General features: G+C 41.3%; 2 protein-coding genes across 2 annotated transcripts in view; one reads left to right on the forward strand and one right to left on the reverse strand.

Moving 5' to 3' along the window:
* The window catches only part of LOC146488432 (choline transporter-like protein 4), a 51,376-nt gene that overhangs the window by 9,451 nt on the left and 22,601 nt on the right, over positions 1-19,324 (reverse strand). The window contains exons 14-20 of the mRNA XM_085117805.1: positions 8,814-8,946; positions 7,432-7,530; positions 7,036-7,128; positions 4,498-4,573; positions 2,573-2,658; positions 1,269-1,398; positions 892-938 (exon numbers count right to left, since the gene is read on the reverse strand). Of these exons, the coding sequence (XP_084973931.1) occupies positions 892-938; positions 1,269-1,398; positions 2,573-2,658; positions 4,498-4,573; positions 7,036-7,128; positions 7,432-7,530; positions 8,814-8,946 (664 nt within the window). The remainder of the gene's footprint in view (positions 1-891; positions 939-1,268; positions 1,399-2,572; positions 2,659-4,497; positions 4,574-7,035; positions 7,129-7,431; positions 7,531-8,813; positions 8,947-19,324) is intronic.
* LOC146488433 (uncharacterized) lies at positions 2,665-4,466 on the forward strand. Its single transcript, XM_085117791.1, has one exon. It carries the CDS (start codon positions 3,375-3,377, stop codon positions 3,957-3,959), a length of 585 nt encoding a protein of 194 aa, XP_084973917.1. The 5' UTR covers positions 2,665-3,374; the 3' UTR covers positions 3,960-4,466.

Raw genomic sequence — 19,324 nt, forward strand, 5'->3', positions numbered from 1 at the left:
GTTTTAAGTGTAATTTAAGAAAGTACGTCCTGAAACACCAAAATTGTCACTGAAACACCCCTATGGGGAGTGTCAATAAAGTATTGTATTGTATTGTGGTAAAATGTACAGCCACCGTCTTTTTCCGTAGGGTGAATTGCATTCAATAGTAGAATTCACCAAAATCTTGGGATGGATTCCGGCATGGAGATTTAGAAATCGCACCACGCACTTCACTTAAACATAACAGAGAACCAAGCAAACAAACCAAGTTGAAATACAAATCCTGACTTTGTTAGCCTCAAGTGTAGCCATCTTAAAGTTCACCCCTACAAGCCACTAAGGGAGTTCAGTTTCTTAATGACCAGGGGCAATGACAACAACAACAATAACAACAACAATACTTTATTTCACCCCATCATAATTACAATAGAAAATATAAATATATACATAGAATAGATGATAGGGGTGCTGGCTGCCCGAAATAACCTAGAAGTTAAAAATGCTAGGCAGCCAGCAGTAAGAAAAGATATTTAAATGTTAAGGTCAGGGACACAAGAACAAACGCACATAAATACACACAAAATTGAGAGGCGGTTGTACGTACTCACAGGCTGCCTTTGATGACTTGGTAAGGAAACCACATGAAAAAGAGGGGGTTGTTGTACCCAGTCTGGGGTAAGCTGATGCACCAGCACTGCTACAGTCACTGTATATTCCACTTTCAGAATCGCATTTTATATTCCAAGCATTAAAATAAACCTATTTCTGACTACTTCTATATTACAGGACACCACAAAAAATCCAAAAAAGTTACAGGAAAATTGCTTTAATGCTTGCTACTTATATGTTGATGCAACAAATGCAATAATCACATGGAAAAATATGTTGGAATAAAACCACTAAATTTACCTCAAAGTGCGGGAAAATGCAGCTGTCACTGGAAATTTTGGAATGTCCTGAAAGGGAACACAAATGAGTCAAGTTAATTTCAAGATTTCCTTAAAATTAATGTCAATGTTGTTACAACAGACACAAATTGCACCATCCTATGATCAGTACCAAGAAACTCTTATGCATCTTTTGTGCTGTCCAAACTTCCTGCGCGCTTCATATCTCGATGAATGCATGCTGATGCATGAACCAGTTGTTAATTTACAGGTTTCACTGGACTGTGAGGACAATTTTAAAGTGTATAACACAACCTGATTTGCAAAAACTCAATGTCTGGTAGTTGATCTTCTAGATGTAATGTTCCAATCCCCATCAACATTTTCTCCAGTACTTACAGTTTCCTTGTCCCACGCCCAGTAGTAAGAAGAGAATGCACCAGCAAGCACACACTGTCCAAGCGCTATGATGAAGTTCATTAACCAAAACCAGCCAAACAGATGGTACACTTGCATACGGAACAGATGGCTGAGCACCGAATAGTACGAAGAAAATCACATTGGTTACTTGTAATTTAGACCCTTATCACTCGGCGGCCATGTTGAGTCTTGGGGGAATAAAAAGCTTTGTTGTCACAAAGCAAGCGTCAACCAGACGAGAATTCAGTGCGAGGCTTGCCGTACAAAAACAAAGGTTTTGTTCTCTGAGACTCAACATGGCCGCCGTGTGATAAAGGTCTTTTGTCACCACCTTCGGCTTCTGGTCTTTTAACTCAACGTTGGTCATAATATTAGCTTACTTCAGAAATTTTCAGGGGCAGAGGCACCGATTTTCAGCGTGCCTTTTAAAAGTAACCAAAAACATAAAACAAAACAAAAAGCATTTTTACAGACGGAAAAGTTAAAATAATGAGCAGACATAAGCTAGTATTTGTTATCTTTTGCTGAGGATGGCTTCGATGGAAATCGTCACGTTTTAAACAATTAGCCAATTTTTCCCTGTGTATTTTGGAGAAGTTGCTAACACCTGGTTTATAGTTTGTTCTTAACTTAGTATTTTCTTCCTGGTACTTCACGAACAATTTCATGTTTAATATATAGAGATAGGGTTCTCTGTTAAATATTTTGAATGGCTTTGCTTAAAATATACCGAACTCTCTGTGACAGCACCCCTTAAGAATTTGACATATCTGAAGGAAGACCGAAACAGGATGAATTGGCGAAAAAGCATTTTGTAACCGTCTTTGGATTCGCTCTGACGAAGGGCTAACGGTCGAAACCTCAGAACTCTAACCTTTTTGCAGTGGCCAATTTTCGTCTACTCCCTATCGACGCAGCACTGTAGTTTCTTTACAAACTAATCCCCTAAACCATTAATTTGTAATTTAGAATTTTTACCGTCAAATACTTAAAGACAACGAAATACTGCCCTTGGAACTTTTATAATAGTTGACTATGTGATTGCTTTCTCGAGTAGACAGTACAAAAGAGGTCACTACACAGAAAGATTAAGAACAGCTTTTGGGTGTTCATAAACTGACTGCTTAATACAAGATGACTGCATGCATGTAATTCAGGACTGCTTTTTTTTTTTAACTATTTCTTATTTCTGTGTCAAATTCTCGATTTACCTTACAGCATGACAGAGAGGCACACAATGTGACAGGATGGGGGAGGGGAAGACAAATTGACTTCAAACTTACTCATCATTTGCAAAATTCACAAAATTGCATGTTTTGTTGGCCGTGATACCGCTCTTTGCCAAATTATCCAGTTGAGCTTTCAAGGTCTGAAATTAATCAAAACAAAACTGATAAAAAATTGTCATAGAGAGTAAGGCAATCCCTAAATGGCTTGAACCCAAGAATCATATAAGAAGTTGGTCTGAGCACGCCACATGTGAGCGCATTTACGGGAATCTTCCACCACTTTCCTGGAAGCTCGCCAAACGGCTACTACAATTCGCCGGTCATTGCCAGAGAGCTATGGGTGAGTTTGCCTTACTGTGGAAACCAAGTGGCCCTGTCTACTCTAGAAGATTGACCTTTTCCGTCATGATAGCCAGGGACTCGGGGATAGAAAGGTCACATCTAGGGAACGCTATTGTGGACCGGGAAAATTAGAGCACAGTTGCTGCATGCATCCCGACCTCAAGAGTCGAACGATGATGATGATGATGATGATGATGATGATGATGATGATGATGATGATGATGATGATGATGATGATGATGATGATGAAAAGTTGGTTAATAAAGTTTGTTATCATATACATACCGAGATTTACGCTCCAAAAAGCATCGGAATAAAAATAGTCTCTACGGGCTAGAGAAGCCAGTTGATTGGTCATACGATTTTTGTAACTATTGAAAAACGACGTAACGACGCTCTGATGGGCTATATTATTATTTTCACTAGCGAACAACACCGTGTCGCTCCCTCGCCGCTCCTCTTGATTGGCAAATAGCACATTTCTAAGAGCTTAGGCACACTTTTCTTTAGAAAGATGGCTTCAAATCAGACTAACCGTTTTCAGAGCCTAGATTCATCAGTAGAAGAGTTCATAGACGGACAGGAAAATGAAAACACCAAGAAAAAGACCAAACACGATGTTGCTCTGTTCCACGAATTTCTTGTTTTGAAAGGCGAGACGAGACAAATGGACGAATTGACTCCACAAAAGCTGAACAAGTTTCTCAGCGAGTTCCTTATAAAGGTTAACGAAAAAGAAGACAACGAGGAATACGAGTCTAATTCCCCAAGGGCATTCTTCGCTAGCTTTGAGCGCCACTTGAAGAAAAAAAACTATGAACTTTGCCTTATGAAAGACTTCCAGTTCGAGCAAAATCGGAAAGTGCTTCAGTCAAAGCAAAGGGATCTAAAACGGAAAGGCAAGGGCAAAAAGCCTAATGCCTCTGCTGCTTTAAGTAAGGAAGATGTTCAAGTTCTGTATGAAAAGGATCTCTTGGAAAAGTTCCACGGCAGAAGCGCTTTTAAACATGGTGTGATTCAACAACACAATCCATTTCTGGGTACGAGGCTGCAAGGAGCACAGAGAAATAAGTTGGGGAGACTTAAAACTTTGTTTTAACTCCACAGGGTAGGAGTACCTCGAATTCAATGAAAGAGAAACCAAACAAAACTTGTTCAGGAAACGATCCTCGGAGTGAAAGGGCCATTGCACCGAAAATGTTTTGTGCCGAACAACGAGAAATGTCCAGTTAAGGCCTACAAAGTCTACGCAGAAATGCGACCCGCGGAAATAAAAACCGACGATACACCGTTTTACTTGGCTCACCAACCGTGAAATAACCTATAAATCCCAGATAACAGCATAACTCCTCTCATGTCCACATGAAAACGGGGCTAACTGAAGGGGAAGTACAACCAAAACAATAAGGGCAAAAACGTTTTCTTTTTCTTGTGCTCATGCCCATCTTCACTTAACATAATATCTTAACATTCTTAGAACTGCATACGTCTTTGCCTTTATTAATGTTGTTTGTGAACGCAAGGCTTCACTGTGGTTTAATGTGCAGCACGTGGTATATTGTCTACCTAACAAAACTAAACAGAAAAAAATATACTGTATTGCCTAAAATGGAATATATTAAATCCTCAACACTTACGTCAGAACACAATTGTCCATTGTCTGTGTCATTAGAAACCACTTGGAACTGAGGACTTCCAGCGGTGACGAGAAAACTCAAATGGTGTCAAGGAAACTTCTGCAAATGTAATTAGTGATCCCAGCTCACAAGTGGAGCATTAACGGCCTTTAGTCATGGGCTCACCATGAAAAACAATAATGTCTAAGGGTTACAAAATCATTTTCAAGTTTTCCTGTACCCAGTAGAAACGTCACTTAATGGAACACCTTGCACTGGCTTTAGTTAAGTCGGGTTCTCTCTTTCCAAGAAAAACTAGAACAATCAATCTTGATGTAGATTTTATTATTTCTTTTCTGACACAAGGGCAAAATTACTTACTCCTGATTGGTCGAGCTGCGAAAACACTTGCTCCTTATTGGCTGAGCACGCATTTAGTTGGTTTCTTCATTTTGCGGAGCCGCGACAATAACGACTTCTTTCAGCTTCTTTGGAGTTTGACAGTTTGTGCCTGATTTTCTCAGCCAGAAATACTTGAAAATCAAGTGCTACAGCTACAAAAGGAGAGAAATTCTTCATAGCTGGCCGGTATAAGATTTATTTTTCAGTGCATTTAATTTTGGATAAGCATGTAATCATGGAAAACAAGGAATCCTAAATTATTTTAAGGCTCTAGCTTTATAATGGCTTTAAGGGAGTGTACAATTATTGAGTACAAAAAATTTAGATTTTCGTAAGTGCGGGTAGATTTTAAAAAAATCCGGCAAACTCGCCATTTTCAGCCGATCGCGCGGTGGCGTAAATAATATTTATTTTAACAGTTTTCGGCCTCTAATCATTAATTCTTGAATGAAACAATACATTTTGAAATTATATGCAAACATAAGCCGAAAAATAGAGCGGGTAAATCAGAAAGCATTGGCTAAATTAAAAACGTGAGCTTCTTCGGCGAACTTGAGAAAAACACTTTTCTGAACTGCCCTAAACACTAAACGCAACTTTCATTACGCTGTAATTTATTACAGTCATTGCAAACATAGAGAACTAATCAATTTAGTACTCGACTTGAGACAACACTGAAGCTTAAGTTTTACAAAAATCAATCTAAGCTTATCTACACACAGAGCAATAATTACTCACCGATTCAACTGAAACAAAATTTTCACTACACCAGGATGATTCCACTCTCTCTCCTTTTATTTAGGTAAATGTTGAGAGTTTACCGAACATTTTAGTGAGCATTTTCCACCAGAACAACCAGAAAACTGAAGAAACGATTGCATTTTGTCTGGGGATTAAACTTTCGATGCCAAGCGAACGGGCAACGGGTAATCCTGAGCGCGCAAGACAGCTCCATCTTGCCCGCTCGGGTAGCCAATCACAGCGCAGGATTTGACTCATCTTGCCCGCTCGCGGAGCCAGCCATATAAGAAAGGAAATTAACGCTCGCATTGATTCACCTATTGGAAATAAACGCGACTTACATTGACGCGAAGTGAAGGACAAATTTCTTCCCAATAAAATTACGTGAAAGAGATGCTAAAATTTTAAAAGGAAGGAAATTAAGGCGACCACACAAAGAAATGGAACTTGTAGAGACAACAGGAAGTAATTTATTGTAATACACTGTTAACAAGTTAACAAAATCCAAAACCCAAACGAATCTCGCTATTTCGAGCGTTCTTTTCAGCGCCAACGATACCGGTGGATTTTCACCCTGATAAAACAATGCTAAAAAAATCCAAACTATTCAAAACTCAAACTGTTCACAACTGAACACAAATGTTCGTGAGAATTTTGTCCCTAAACGTAGGGGTTTCGCAAAGAAAGTTCTCCATTGCGAGCGTCGTTTACGGCACTAACGATACCGGAAGGATCTCCAACCTGACAAAATAACTTTTTTTTCTGTTGCGAGCCAGTTGACATTGTTATATATCTAGGCTTTCAATCAACAAAATGAGCACTGTGATTGGTTGATTCTTGGTCACGTGCCCCCTTGATCAAATAGAAATGTATCCCGACCGGGATAAGACCGGGATACCATTTCGCAGTTAATTGTTACCATCTCAGTTGTTTGTTTTGCTGTGATTGTTGAAGGGAAAGTCTAAATATATAACAAAGCACTTAATGTATGGTCCCTCGGATCTAGTTAGTTTGTTTTCCCTCGAGTGAAATTAACGAAGTAGAGGGAAACATCAGGATGAAACGTTAATTTCCTATAATAAAGTAGCTTCATATATTTCTTAAAATTATGTGGCGTTTGAGACCCTCCCTTCTACGCACTTCCAATCCCTTCTGTGGGGGGGAAGGACTATGGATGCAAGGGCTATGAAGACATCTGGAACTTCAAATTTATTTTACCACGTTACAAGAAGACATCTATGCACAGATTCCCTGGTCCAAATATAAGTTGTGTTTCTTACATCAATCACCTGGCATCGTCAACTTTACAGAGAATACTGCTACTTAAGGATGCTACACCGGTCACTGCCTACAGGAAAATACCACCATATATGTAGCAAGTTCCTTTAAACACTACTTTCAGCAAGCAAAGGATACACTAAGACACCAACAAACCACGAAAACAGTATGATCTGAAGCAGATACGGAGTAAGAGGGAAGAACAAGGTAAATGGTACAGCAAATACAGCTCTAAAAGAACAAAACCAACACAGTTAGTTTTGGCTGTATAGAGGGGTGACCATACAATAAAGACATCTTTTGAGATTGAGGAGTAGGGGTGGTGGTGCAGGCAGAGACCACCATCTATTTTGTGGTTTGGTGGATCCTGTTCGAGTATAGTAGTTTTGGCCTGCTTTTGGAGAGAGAGTCTAAACAAAGCAAATTAATCAGTTGTGCACATCTATTCACCATCAAAAAACCTTCTACCACAAAAATTAATGAAAACCTTGAAAGAGCCATGATTTATGTCAAGAAAGAATGTTACAAGTTCACCTGCTCCCTTCTTTGATTATCTGAATTGCAATGGAAATCCTCTTATACAAGGCAAGTAGAATCAAAAGCAGAATTCCCAAGATGACACTAAGAACAATGCTGCAATACAAGAAATGAGTCACTTAAACAAAGGCAGGTGATACGCTGGTGAGACCAGCCTGGGCAAAATTTGACAAATCTTTGAAAATTTCTTCTTTAGTTGGGAAAATATTGAACAACAAAAACGCTGCAAGAAATTTGCAAAATTAAGGTTACCGGATACCTTCGAGAGTCGTTTTTTTGCCAAAAGAAAAACTTTGAGGCCAAATTAAACATTTCTCGCTTTATTTTCAAAAAAAAATATATTGCAAACCTTGAGGCGTGCGCGAATTATCGACAAGAAAGTTTTTTCAAATGAAATTCTATCACCCGCCAGAGTGCTATAAGCCAATTAAAATTTGTCAGCGTCAGGGCTTCCCGTGATATGTTTCGTGGTAAAACATCGGGAGTCGTTCATTTCATGTCGCCTCTCTTCCTTTTGTTTACGTTCGCAACTTGTGATTTATTCACACCAAGTTTTCGCTTCTGTTCGTTTTGCGTATCGTGTATGGCGAAATATAAGAAAGAAAAGAGCCCGTGGTTGAAAACTAAGAAGAAAACTGATCCTAACAAAAAGAAGAAGAAAGTTTCCGATGAAGGATGGCGAAAAACTCTTGCCGAAACCGCATAAGCGCGTAGCGCATAAGCCCAGGTACAATAATCGATATATCGAGTTTTTTGAGGCCCTTTCCCTCCCCACATATTGTGCTCAACGCTGGCCTCCAGGTTGCGGGTGAAAATATCTCCATCAAACCTGCAAAGCAGAAAAACTCGGATATTAAACTGCAAGCTTGCGACGGCAATTTATTCGCATGGATAATGGTATATATAAATAGTCCTTCAACGTACCCCAGTGACCGCATTTCTGCCTGCAGCTGTTCAGTTTCGGATCGATGGGGCTCTCTGTCGAGGCCACTGCAGTTTTCCTTTTCTTCGAAGAATTTTTTTCTGCCCGGCATTTCGCGAGGAAATCCGAGAAATTCTGACTGGTAATAGAACTGCAGTCACGCACTCAACTTTTCTGGCGCGACAACAGTAATCTCAGGGGACTCAGCAGTAAGTCTCCTGCACTAAAGGCTAGAGTCGTATTCTGCAGAGCTTGATCACAATAAACAGCACCAGAGGATACTACAGATTAACAGTGTTGACTTTACTGCCACACTTCTAAGGGAAGTAATCCAGAGACTACAAAAAATACTATGTTTACTTACTACAATTGAAAAAGGATATCAGAAAGAAACAAACAAAGTGAGGTAAAATTTCATGAGTCAGTGAGCATACATGTACAAAGTAAGCTTAAGTACTCACTTAGCCAATACCAAGTTTTTTCATTGTTGGCGTAGGTATCAAGGCCAAAGGACACAGTCAAAAATGTGTCTGTAGCATTTGCAGTGCCAGATGACAGCTCCTTGTACTTGGTCCAACTGTAGTATATGGCTAAAATTTGAAACGCAAGGATTGATCAGTAGGCCAACATTTAACACAAGCTTTTTTCTCTATTTGTTTCCTAAAATTCCAAGACTTTACACGACTGCGAGAGTTAAAATCCACGACCATGGATATCCAAAATGTCACACAATAATAACTCTGTCACCTTTTCAATGGGAAAGTAGCGTACCGATCTTTGAAAATACGCAGTCAAGAAGATAAAGCAATAAATACGCAGGCTGAAACGATGCACGCAGGTAGAGAGATTGTAAGGCCATTTGCCATGAATTAAGACTACAATTTTAAATCTAATGTTCCACGACTTTCCATGACTTTGCCTTATTTTCTAGGAATTTCCAGGGTCGGATGTTACAACATTAAAATCCCATGACTTTGCAGGATGTCCTTGACCAATATAAACCCTGTTCCTAGACAGAATTTTCTTCTTATCCACCCAGATCAGGTTTCCTTTTGTAACTCGTGAAACGAGTTATGGCCGTGGTTTGGATGGTGGGGTTTTCAGTTAATTGGTCAATCTTGACTTCAGAGTTTTTCCCTTTTGCGCATGACTGACGGCGGGAATGACAAAGTCAAAGCCGAGCGGCTCTGGGATCGAGAATGTTGGTTAGTCGTTCTCGATCCCAGAGCCGCTCGGCTTTGACTATGTCATACCCGCCGTCAGTCATGCGCAAAAGAGAAGAGCTGTGGAGTAGAGATTGGTTGGTTAGCATTCTCGTCCCCCGAACCCTGAACGTTTTTTTTTTTTTTTTCTTTTTAATTGTTAAACGAGTGGCTCTTGGACCATCCAAAAATATCTTTTTTTCATTGGCTGTCCAAAACCTTATGCGCAATAAGATGAAAAATGCTACGCCTCTGCGCTTTGGTCTTTACTTCCGGTGAGACGCTTGAAATCGTGCTATATAAAGAAAGAAATAATGTAGACATTTTTTTGATGGGTGAAAAGTACTTTCCGTTCAACGCAAAGAATTAGCGATTGGGATAAAAGTTCATCAAATTAAACGAGAGACCTGGAAGCTTCCTTGCTTTCCATAAAAGCCAAGGTGATCATTGGGATCTCAGAGGAAGAAGCTACTGAGCGAATAGTAAGCCATACTCTTTTTACTAGCACAAGTCAGGAGTGATTTAGCTCTCAATTTCGAAGGTAAGTGCCTCTGGCTCGGTTCCTAGAAACACGCTTACGGCCAAACAGACATATATTATAATACAAGTTATTATCTGCGATGTATTAGGCGGTTTACGTACATACATACTGTTGTAAATCTGTCTCTAACACAGTTCTAAACCTTAACTTCAAATATTCTTAAGAAAGAGACGAAGCGAAAACTGTCTAACACGTGCTCTCGCACTAAACTCAAACATGGCCACGAAAACAGTCTGCGGGGTAGCCCGAGAAAAAAGTCAGGAACCCAGAATCCCGTGGGGTCCCTAGTCAATAATATTACAACATCGCCCCTCTAACAGGATTTGGCTTGATGAATTATTACTGAGTTTGAGAAAGTTTATTCCAAGGAATCTCATATTCTGTTTTAAGCTGACCACAGATTCACTGGATTGTCCTGCATTCAAAGTAATGTAATTTGAATTGATTTAATAAATAAAAATAAAATAAATAAGTGCAAACCTTACAGAAGGTCTACCAGCTAAGCAAACAGAGGCTAAAACGCGAATTAAAGATTTGTTCTTGGGTTTTTCTTGCACTGATTAAATGTTCTTCTCGCTTCTACTGGTTCGTCCAATTAGTGCATTGTTTGCTTTTAAAGAATGATGGCTTCTATTAAGTTTTGTTGAAGGGAATAAGAATTAGGAGTATTAGGGACTTATGTACGTCTTATTAAATACTTAATTATTTTGTCTGGCCAATCCATAAACTGCCAATTAAATAATCACTTTCAATCAACAGCTCACATGAGAACTGCACCTTTTCTGACTCACATGGAAATGATGGCATCCCATTTGACTGTTGAGAATTAAAAGCAAAGTAACTGAACTGATAACCTCCTAAAATCACAACCCCCGATGGCCTGTTAACATGGAGGAAGGATATATTTGTGGCTTTTCCGGACTCACCAAAGAGGAAGGACACCCATCTCAGAAAGAAATCTGTCCTAGAAACGAAAGGTTCTAGTTCTTTTGTATTCAAGTCTGTTACTAATTTTAGTTGGTTCTGTTTCTGAAAAAATCTATAAGCTATAGAGGCGCTATCCTTTGGAATGCTGTCTCGACTCACTTTACAGGCCAGTTTGCTGATTTTTATATCATAAAGTGAAAAGGGACTCTTATTTTAAGGAACTTGACTTTAGCGCACAGTCGGCCCAGTCACTGCCGAGTCACTACCAAGATTTCAAATGCTACTGAATATTTTACATTTTATGCCTTAATTGCTGTAGTCAATTGTTTTCTGTTCTGCATGTAATGTTATCACCATTTTAATATAGTTTTATACTGTAATCAGTTATTTTCACACGACTCCACAAGCTCTGAGCTTTAAACCCCATCGTGTTTAAATAAAGGATATGTATGTATGTATGTCCTTAAGTATTTTAACTGATGCTTTTTAGACAATTTTTAGGACATCTGAATTTGTTTTTAATATTATTACTCATTATATAACAATTTTTAAATTTTGCAAGTATAGATAAATTTCCTTTAAGCTTTCTATCTAGTACGTAACATTTTTGCACAGCCGCTATGGCAGGTCTCATATTTTTTCTAGTAGCGTGGGGAACTTCTCTGACCCTATGAAAGACTCAGAGCAAGTGTTTGGCACTGTAAAGGATACTATCAAAATACATCTGTGGCAAATAGACCTGTTTGATTTAGTTTGAGCTACCAGTAGCTGCCAATGCCACATTAGCATGTTTTATTTTATTCTTTATGAGAACAACAAAGAAAATTAATGGTGTTATTTAGTGGTAATCATTTCAGTTTTGAACATCTTAAAGGAACCAAATTTCGACAAATTGTAACGTTACGCTATACTGGGAGCGCAAACGAGGTGAGAAATAAGACAACCAACAGTCTTATAATGCCAACTGCATTACCTACAGTACAAATTACTATCAACGACTCGCTCTGGAAGGCTGGTTTACTAACTTAGAACAAACGCCACTCAATCGTTATTGACAACAACAACGAAACAGACAAGCAATAGACATTTTACTAACAATAGACCCACGGACTTTTTGACTAACAAAAGACAGATCGAAACGCACCAATCACTTTTTACAGTCTTCACAGCCAATAACACCACGGCTTACTGACAACGACCAATAACATCTGGACTTCGTTGACCAATCAGGTTAACAACCAGAGACGTATATACCACCTACTGACGTTCCACAATTCACTTGACTCTGAAGATGACTTCCGCTCAGGTTGTCGAAACGTCAGTCAAAGTCACCACAAACAGTCCTTCTCAAGACTACACTCACCCGGATGATCATAATTTACGTAGTTATGACATGACTCCTGGGTTCAAACCAACTACAGTTTTATAATGAGAACAACAACTCCATGTTTAATTCAACACAGCAAGGACATGGCAAAGGGGCCACGTGACTAGCATGACGTCACACCTTTCCTTTTTTCGGAAAAGATAAGAAATATATAAACTAAACGCAGTGCTTACACAAGGTTGTTATAACGAACTAAAATGAATGATGTCAGTGTCTCTAAACTGTAATAAAGCATTTACGGAAATAATGAATAACAGTCTCTTAACTTCAACTTTAACTTTGCTTGATAACAATAAAACAACTTGATGAAGGGTAGTGTTCCAAAGTCCTTATCTCACTGAAACAAAATCCTGTAAGTATTGTGGTTCCATTGAGACTCGTCCACTCCTTGTCACAACTGTGGTTGGCTTTGTTGTGGGAGGTGGCTCCTGGCTTGGGGACACTGTCACCGGCTCTGCTTCCTTTGGTAGATTAACAGGGGTGTTTTGGACTGGTTGACCTGTGGCTTTGGTTATAGTTGATTCAGCAGTTTTGGGTGATGTGCCCGTCTAGTTGTGTTGGGGTCGCACGACAGGTCTGGTTTCAGCCGACTAATCAAATGGTTCCTTAGACTGGAGAAGATGACGACGATTTCTTCTGTACAGTTTGTCATCTTCAGTCCTGACTTCGTACGACCGAATGTCAACTTGTTCTTCAACACGAGCTTTGAACCACTTTCGTTCTTTGCCACCTTTTCTGGGGGCGACTCGCACAATCTCTCCTGACTGTAAGGGTGGGAGTTTGTTTGGACTTCTGCTTTATCAGTTTCTCCTTCACATCTTCTTCCACCTTTGGCTTTAGCAAAGAACTGCTGGTGGGAAGCAGTGTTCTTGTTCTGCGGCCGAACATCCTTTGAGCGGGAGAACTTGACATTACTTCATTAGGAGTATTTCTCCAATCTAACAGGGACAAGTAAACATCTTTGCCGGCTTCCTTGGCTTTCTTCATGATCTTTTTTGCAGTCTTTATGGTGTTTTCGACTTTGCCATTGCTCTAGGGATAGCTAGGTGAACTTGTGATGACTTCGAACTCGTAGCTGAATGCAAAGTCTTTGAATTCCTGAGAGTTGAATGGCATGTTGTCACTGATTAGTTGATTTGGAGTTCCATGGATTGAAAACTGCTTGCGGAGTTTCTTGGCTATGCTTGCTGCAGTCTTGCTCTTTAGTCTGCCCACTTCAAAGTAACTTGAATAATAGTCAACCGCCCAGAGATAGTCTGTATCATTTTTTGTGAAAACATCTACTCCAATCTTCTGCCAAGAGCGATCAGCAATTTCATGACAGATGAGAGGCTCTTTTGGTTGGCTTGACTGATAACAAGAGCAGATATCGCACTTTGAAATGTAATCAGTTAGTTTTGAGCTCATTCCTGGCAATACACAGTTTCTCTAGCCCGGCGCAGGTAACTCTGAATTCCAACGTGAGCTCCATGCAACTTCCCTTTAATTCTTGCGCGTAGACTCAAGAGAATGACACAACACTGTCCTTTGAAGATTAGGCCATCTTGTGCTGATAACTCATCTCTAACTAGGAAGTACGGGTGGAGAGACACAAGAACTTCCTTCTTCGTTTCTGGCCATCCACTGATGATGGTTTTCTTCAACTGTTGAAGAGTGTCATCTTGAGCTGTTTCTGCTTGAACCTCTTTTAGCTGAGGCTCTGAGATAGGGAGAAAGTCAGTTGCATGAAAGGACTCAGTTTCCTCCTCTGCTTTAGACTGAGTGATGTTCTTTAAAGAAGCTCTTGATAAGGTATCAGCTAAGTACATCTCAGAACCAGGTTTGTACTTCAAGTCAACATCATACTGCTAGAGTCAAAGCAGTAGTCGCTGTAGACGCTTTGGTGCTGAGACAAGGGGCTTCTTGTAAATTGATACCAGAGGTTTGTGGTCGGTCCACAAAATCACTCGTCTTCCAAACGTGTAATGATGATTGTGTTCTAGCCCGAAGACTTGAGCCAGAAGCTCTTTCTCGATCTGGGAATATCTCTACTCTGCTGGGGTGAGCGCACGACTTGCATATGTAGCCGGCTGACCCTCTTGCATTAGAACAAATCCAAGGCAATTTTGAGATGCATCACTTTGTCCTTCAGTTTGAGCTTGAAGACTGAAATACTTAAGGACTGGAGCTTGTGTAACGGCTTTGAGAGACTGGAAGGCATCCTCTTGTTCCTGTGTCCACTGCCACTCAACGTCCTTGTGTGTTAGTTTGCGGAGAGGCTGACATAACGCTGACAGGTTGCTGAGAAACCTCGAAAGGTACTTAACCATGCCAATGAGACGCTGTACACCCAGGACATCAGTGAGGGTTTCCATGTTAACAATGGCCTCAATCTTCTTGGGGTCGGGTTTGACTCCTTCATCGCTTAACAGATGTCCAATGAATGGTATTTGGCTGTATTTGAGGTCGACCTTCGCTTTGTTTAATTTGATGTTCCTGTCTCTGAATCTTTGTAGTAGGCGTACAAAGTTTGCATCATGATCCTTGTCTGCTTCTTCCTTGGTGTCACCTTGACCTGTAATCAGCAGATCATATGCTATTCTGTAGACCCCAGGCAATCCTTGCAGGTTTGGATCTACCTTTTGTTGAAAGTATTCTGGTGCAGCGCTCATCCCATAAGGCATTCTTAGCCACCGATGTCTGCCCCATAGTGTCTGAAACGTAGTTAGGCGGCTAGACTCCTCATCTAGTTCAATCTGGAGAAAGCCATCTTTCAGATCTGCTTTGGAAAAGACTCGTGCTTTCCCAAGTTCAGGAAGAATGTCATCAATGACAGGCAAAGGGTAGTGGCTTCGACTGAGTGCCTCGTTCGGGGGTCTAGGGTCGATGCAAACTCTAACTTTCCCATTCGCTCTTGCTGTGACCAGTGCCGTGGATACTCACTTAGTTGGCTCTTCTACTTTCTCTGAGACACCAACACTGACAAGACGGTCAATTTCTTCTTTGAACTTTCCTTTCAGCGCCACGGGTACTCTGCGGGGAGGCATGATAACTGGCGGGACGGATTCATCCAGGTGTAACTTTCCTTCCATTTTTCCAAATCCCTTGAAAATGTCTGCAAAGTCAGTTAACACTTGCTGTTTTGTAAGAGGACTACTCTGTGAGGCAGTGAAGACTCCATTGTTGCTCACAAGCTGAATATTGTGATGTTGGACCACAATCAAACCCTTCGCTGTCCAGCACGAGCTCCTAGTAATGGCGTGTAGTTGCCATCTACTACAACAAAGTCAGCATTGTATTTCTTTCTAGTCTTAGGATTACGCATGCTCACTCTTGCTGTTCCAAGTGCTAGGATTCGCTCCTTTTTGTAAGCTGTCAACAACTTGTTTGTCTTCTGAACCTCCTTTTTCTTCTGGAAGGTATTCCTTTGGAAGTACTTTGCATGATGCACCAGATTCAATCTACATTTTTACGGTCTTTCCTTGTATTTCCATAGCTGCATAAATCTTACTTGGGAAATCACTGACATCAACCGCTTTAGCAGTACTCACATTAACATCTTCTGTGGAGAGGTCTACAGCCAAAAGTTCTTCCTCTGACGAAGTGTTGGCTTCTAGAGCATTCACCTTCTTCCAATTGCTTTTCTTGGAGCTGGGTTTTGTAGCCTTTGGCTTCTTTTCCTTAGAGCTACTCTTCTTTTCGTGAAGATGACACTTGCTCGCTAGGTGATTCTCCTTCTTGCACTTCTTGCAGATTTGACCAAAAGCAGGACACTTTTCTCTATTTCTTTCGTGAGACTTGCCACAAAATTTACAGTCGTCGACCATACTGAAGTCTGACTTTGGAAGAGATGATTTGAGCGCATTGACTACACTTAATTCCTTGCCTTGACTTGACATATCGTGGACGTTCAATTTAGTCGCTTCGGCTGCTCGACAGCTATCAAGGCATTTTTCCAGAGTTAATTTTGGTTCCTGGAGAAACTTTTTCCTCTAACCATTGTCCCTAATACCACAGACTAGACGGTCTCAAATTAAATCATCTTTTAATAAACAAAATTCGCAGGTTTCGGCAAGTGTGCGAAGCGCTGTTGTGTATGCATCGATCGACTCATCTGCTTGTTGTGAACGATTATTGAACTTGTATCTTTCATAAATTACGTTCGTTCTTCCTATGCAGTAGTTCTGCCACAATTCAAGGACTTTATCCATGTTTTCCCCTCAGCGTCCGACGGCAACCCAGTGTGTATTTCCAGCGCATCTGGACCGATACACGTGATAAACGTGGCGACACCAAGCGTCGAAGGTTGTTTGTCCAACTCAGTGACAATTTCATACGCTTTCCAAATCTGTACCCACTTTTTCCAATTGGCAGCCAGGTTTCCTTTAGTGTCGAATTTCTGGGGAAGCGATACATTGACAATAAACCTTGATTGCAGAGGGTTAATAAAAGGAGGAGCATCTGCTTCGTCCGGCATGTCCGTGGATTCAAAATGGCGGCGCGTTGGAGCACAATTTTCGCTCAATTGAGACTTTGAAAGCTTGGATTCACTCTACAGCGGCTTTCCACAACACGACGACAATTACGTCTGACACCATGTAACGTTACGTTATTCTGGGAGCGCAAACGAGATGAGAAATAAGGCCACCAACAGTCTTATAATGAGAACAACAACTCCATGTTTAATTCAACACAGCAAGCACATAGCAAAGGGGCCACGTGACTAGCATGACGTCACACAAATGCTTATAAAAGCTATTAGAATCACCCTCATCACTGTGAGTAGGATTCTCCGCCCAACCACCTTTACCCTGTGCTTTGTGAGAGAGACTAAAAATGACCGGGGTCCTTTAATTGGGTAACCAGAAACAAAACTATACTGCAGTTTGTTTGACCACTGAAACAAAATAATCATTTGCATCTGATCTTTAGGGATTTTAAAATAAAAACAGTGTGCCATTATTAATCTTTACTCATATTTAACAGACGTTAGAAGGCTGGTAAGCTTTTCATCTAAGATAATAGATCTCAGAACACGGAGATGCAAGTTACGATACCGAGCCATTCACTGGAATGGCAATGTTAGGTCTTTTTGTGGGTTCAAATTTCTCCACCTTTCGTATAAACAACGCCCAGATTTTTCGACATCAACAATCTGTCTCAGTTATGGAACGCATTTAAACATTACATTAATGACACAAGGAGCAAGTCCAATGACAATATTCCACAACAACTTAAGATAATAGAGGTGCAGAAAAATCGGTGCAGAATGTATCTATGCAACAGTGAAACAAGAAACTACTAAAACAATTTATGCCACGTTTCGTACGGTTAGGTTAATTATTGACTGTGATTGTCAGCTACTATTTGTTAGGATCATGTTCGCGTCTCCCATGCCTATAAGTTTTCCCACGTATCGCTGGCCGGCAAGAGTTTTCGTCTTGTTTTCGTCTTTATTCTAGCCATTTTCTTTCAAGCTTCGCATTTCCGTCGCAATATTCGCCATTCACGATGTCAAACCCTGCCCGTTCCACGCGAAACAGTCGAAGCCATCTCAGCACTGATTTCGATTGGGAAACGCTGCCTTCAGTCGGCGACCACACTAAGCTTCTGTTTACCTCCGCCTCTCCCGAGTCGCTACCGATGTCCAGCGATCGCAAAGAGCGTATAAAGGACAAGAAATGCAATTCAGCCGCCATCCCTAAAAAGCCTACAGCTAGTGACTTGCCTCAGGCAGCTACACCAGATGTTTCCGCGGGCCTGGCCTTCGCGAATACACCGACCGGCAAAGCTTTTTTCCCCCGTGACGAATTTGCTTGCTTACAACTCCTTAAGCAGACTCAGGACCTAGAAATCCGGAAACTGGAACTAAAACTACAGCTCGCTAACCTGGATGGACATTCATCGGCGCTGAGTACGGATTCTGTCTCGGCAGGGAAATCATTGGGTGACCTCGAAGCGCCGCAGAAAACTATGTTTCCACAGCCATGGCCCCACATATATGCTCCAGGTGAGCCGAAACTTTACAATGATTTAACATTGCCCGAATTTTCCGCTGGTTACCTTGTTATAATTCAACAAGCGGATAAACCTGTACAAAAAGCAGCCCCCATTCGTCACTTTCACGGACCCATGGTTTTTGCGTCCACGTACCAGTGGTCAGCGGTTCGCTCATTTCATTATAAAGTCTTACGGTCCATAGAGTTGGGCCTTGCTTTGTGGGGAGACAGCGTCGAACATTTCAAACCAGCATTTTTCATCCCCCTCCTCTCCTTATCGAGGGCACCACGAAGGTGTCCAAACCTACCAGCAAGGCGCCTCTTCTGCCCTACTCCTCGTCCACTTCCATCACTCGGCATCAAATCTGTGATGCTTGGAGCTGGTACGACGACTGTTCTGTCGCCGATTGCTCAAAGCAGCACATCTGCGTGGTTTGCAAGCGCGCAGATCACAAAGCCTTAAGTTGCCCTAAGCGCAAGTTTCCCGTGCCTACCCGCCGTCCAGATCAGCCCACTCGAGATTCACTAGCCCCTCCCTCGCCTACCCCGCCCTGGTCTCCAGCCTTCGACCGCTTTCTACGTCCTTCCTCGTTCATCGCCAACCCACCTGGGCAGCTTCTCAGCTCTTCAACTTCACCTCGGTTGCCTGTCAAGTGCTCCCTCATCTCGCAACAAATAACGCTCCATACGCGGTTACAGAGCGCTTCGGGGCCAAACGCCTTCACCTCACGTATCCCTGTACCCTCTAAACTCAACATTTTGGAGTGGCGGCATTACCTTGGCACGTACCACGACAAAAACCTCTGTGATTTCCTTGAGTTTGGATGGCCCGTGGGCTATTCGCACCCTGAACTTCCCGCTTCCTCGTCCAAAAATCACGGCTTGACCTCGTCGTCCCCTGGTGTTATTGACACTTTCCTTGACCGCGAGTGT

The sequence above is a fragment of the Pavona decussata genome, unplaced genomic scaffold (genome assembly GCF_977016875.1).
Source record: "Pavona decussata unplaced genomic scaffold, jaPavDecu1.1 SCAFFOLD_9, whole genome shotgun sequence".
Lineage (NCBI taxonomy): Eukaryota > Metazoa > Cnidaria > Anthozoa > Scleractinia > Agariciidae > Pavona > Pavona decussata.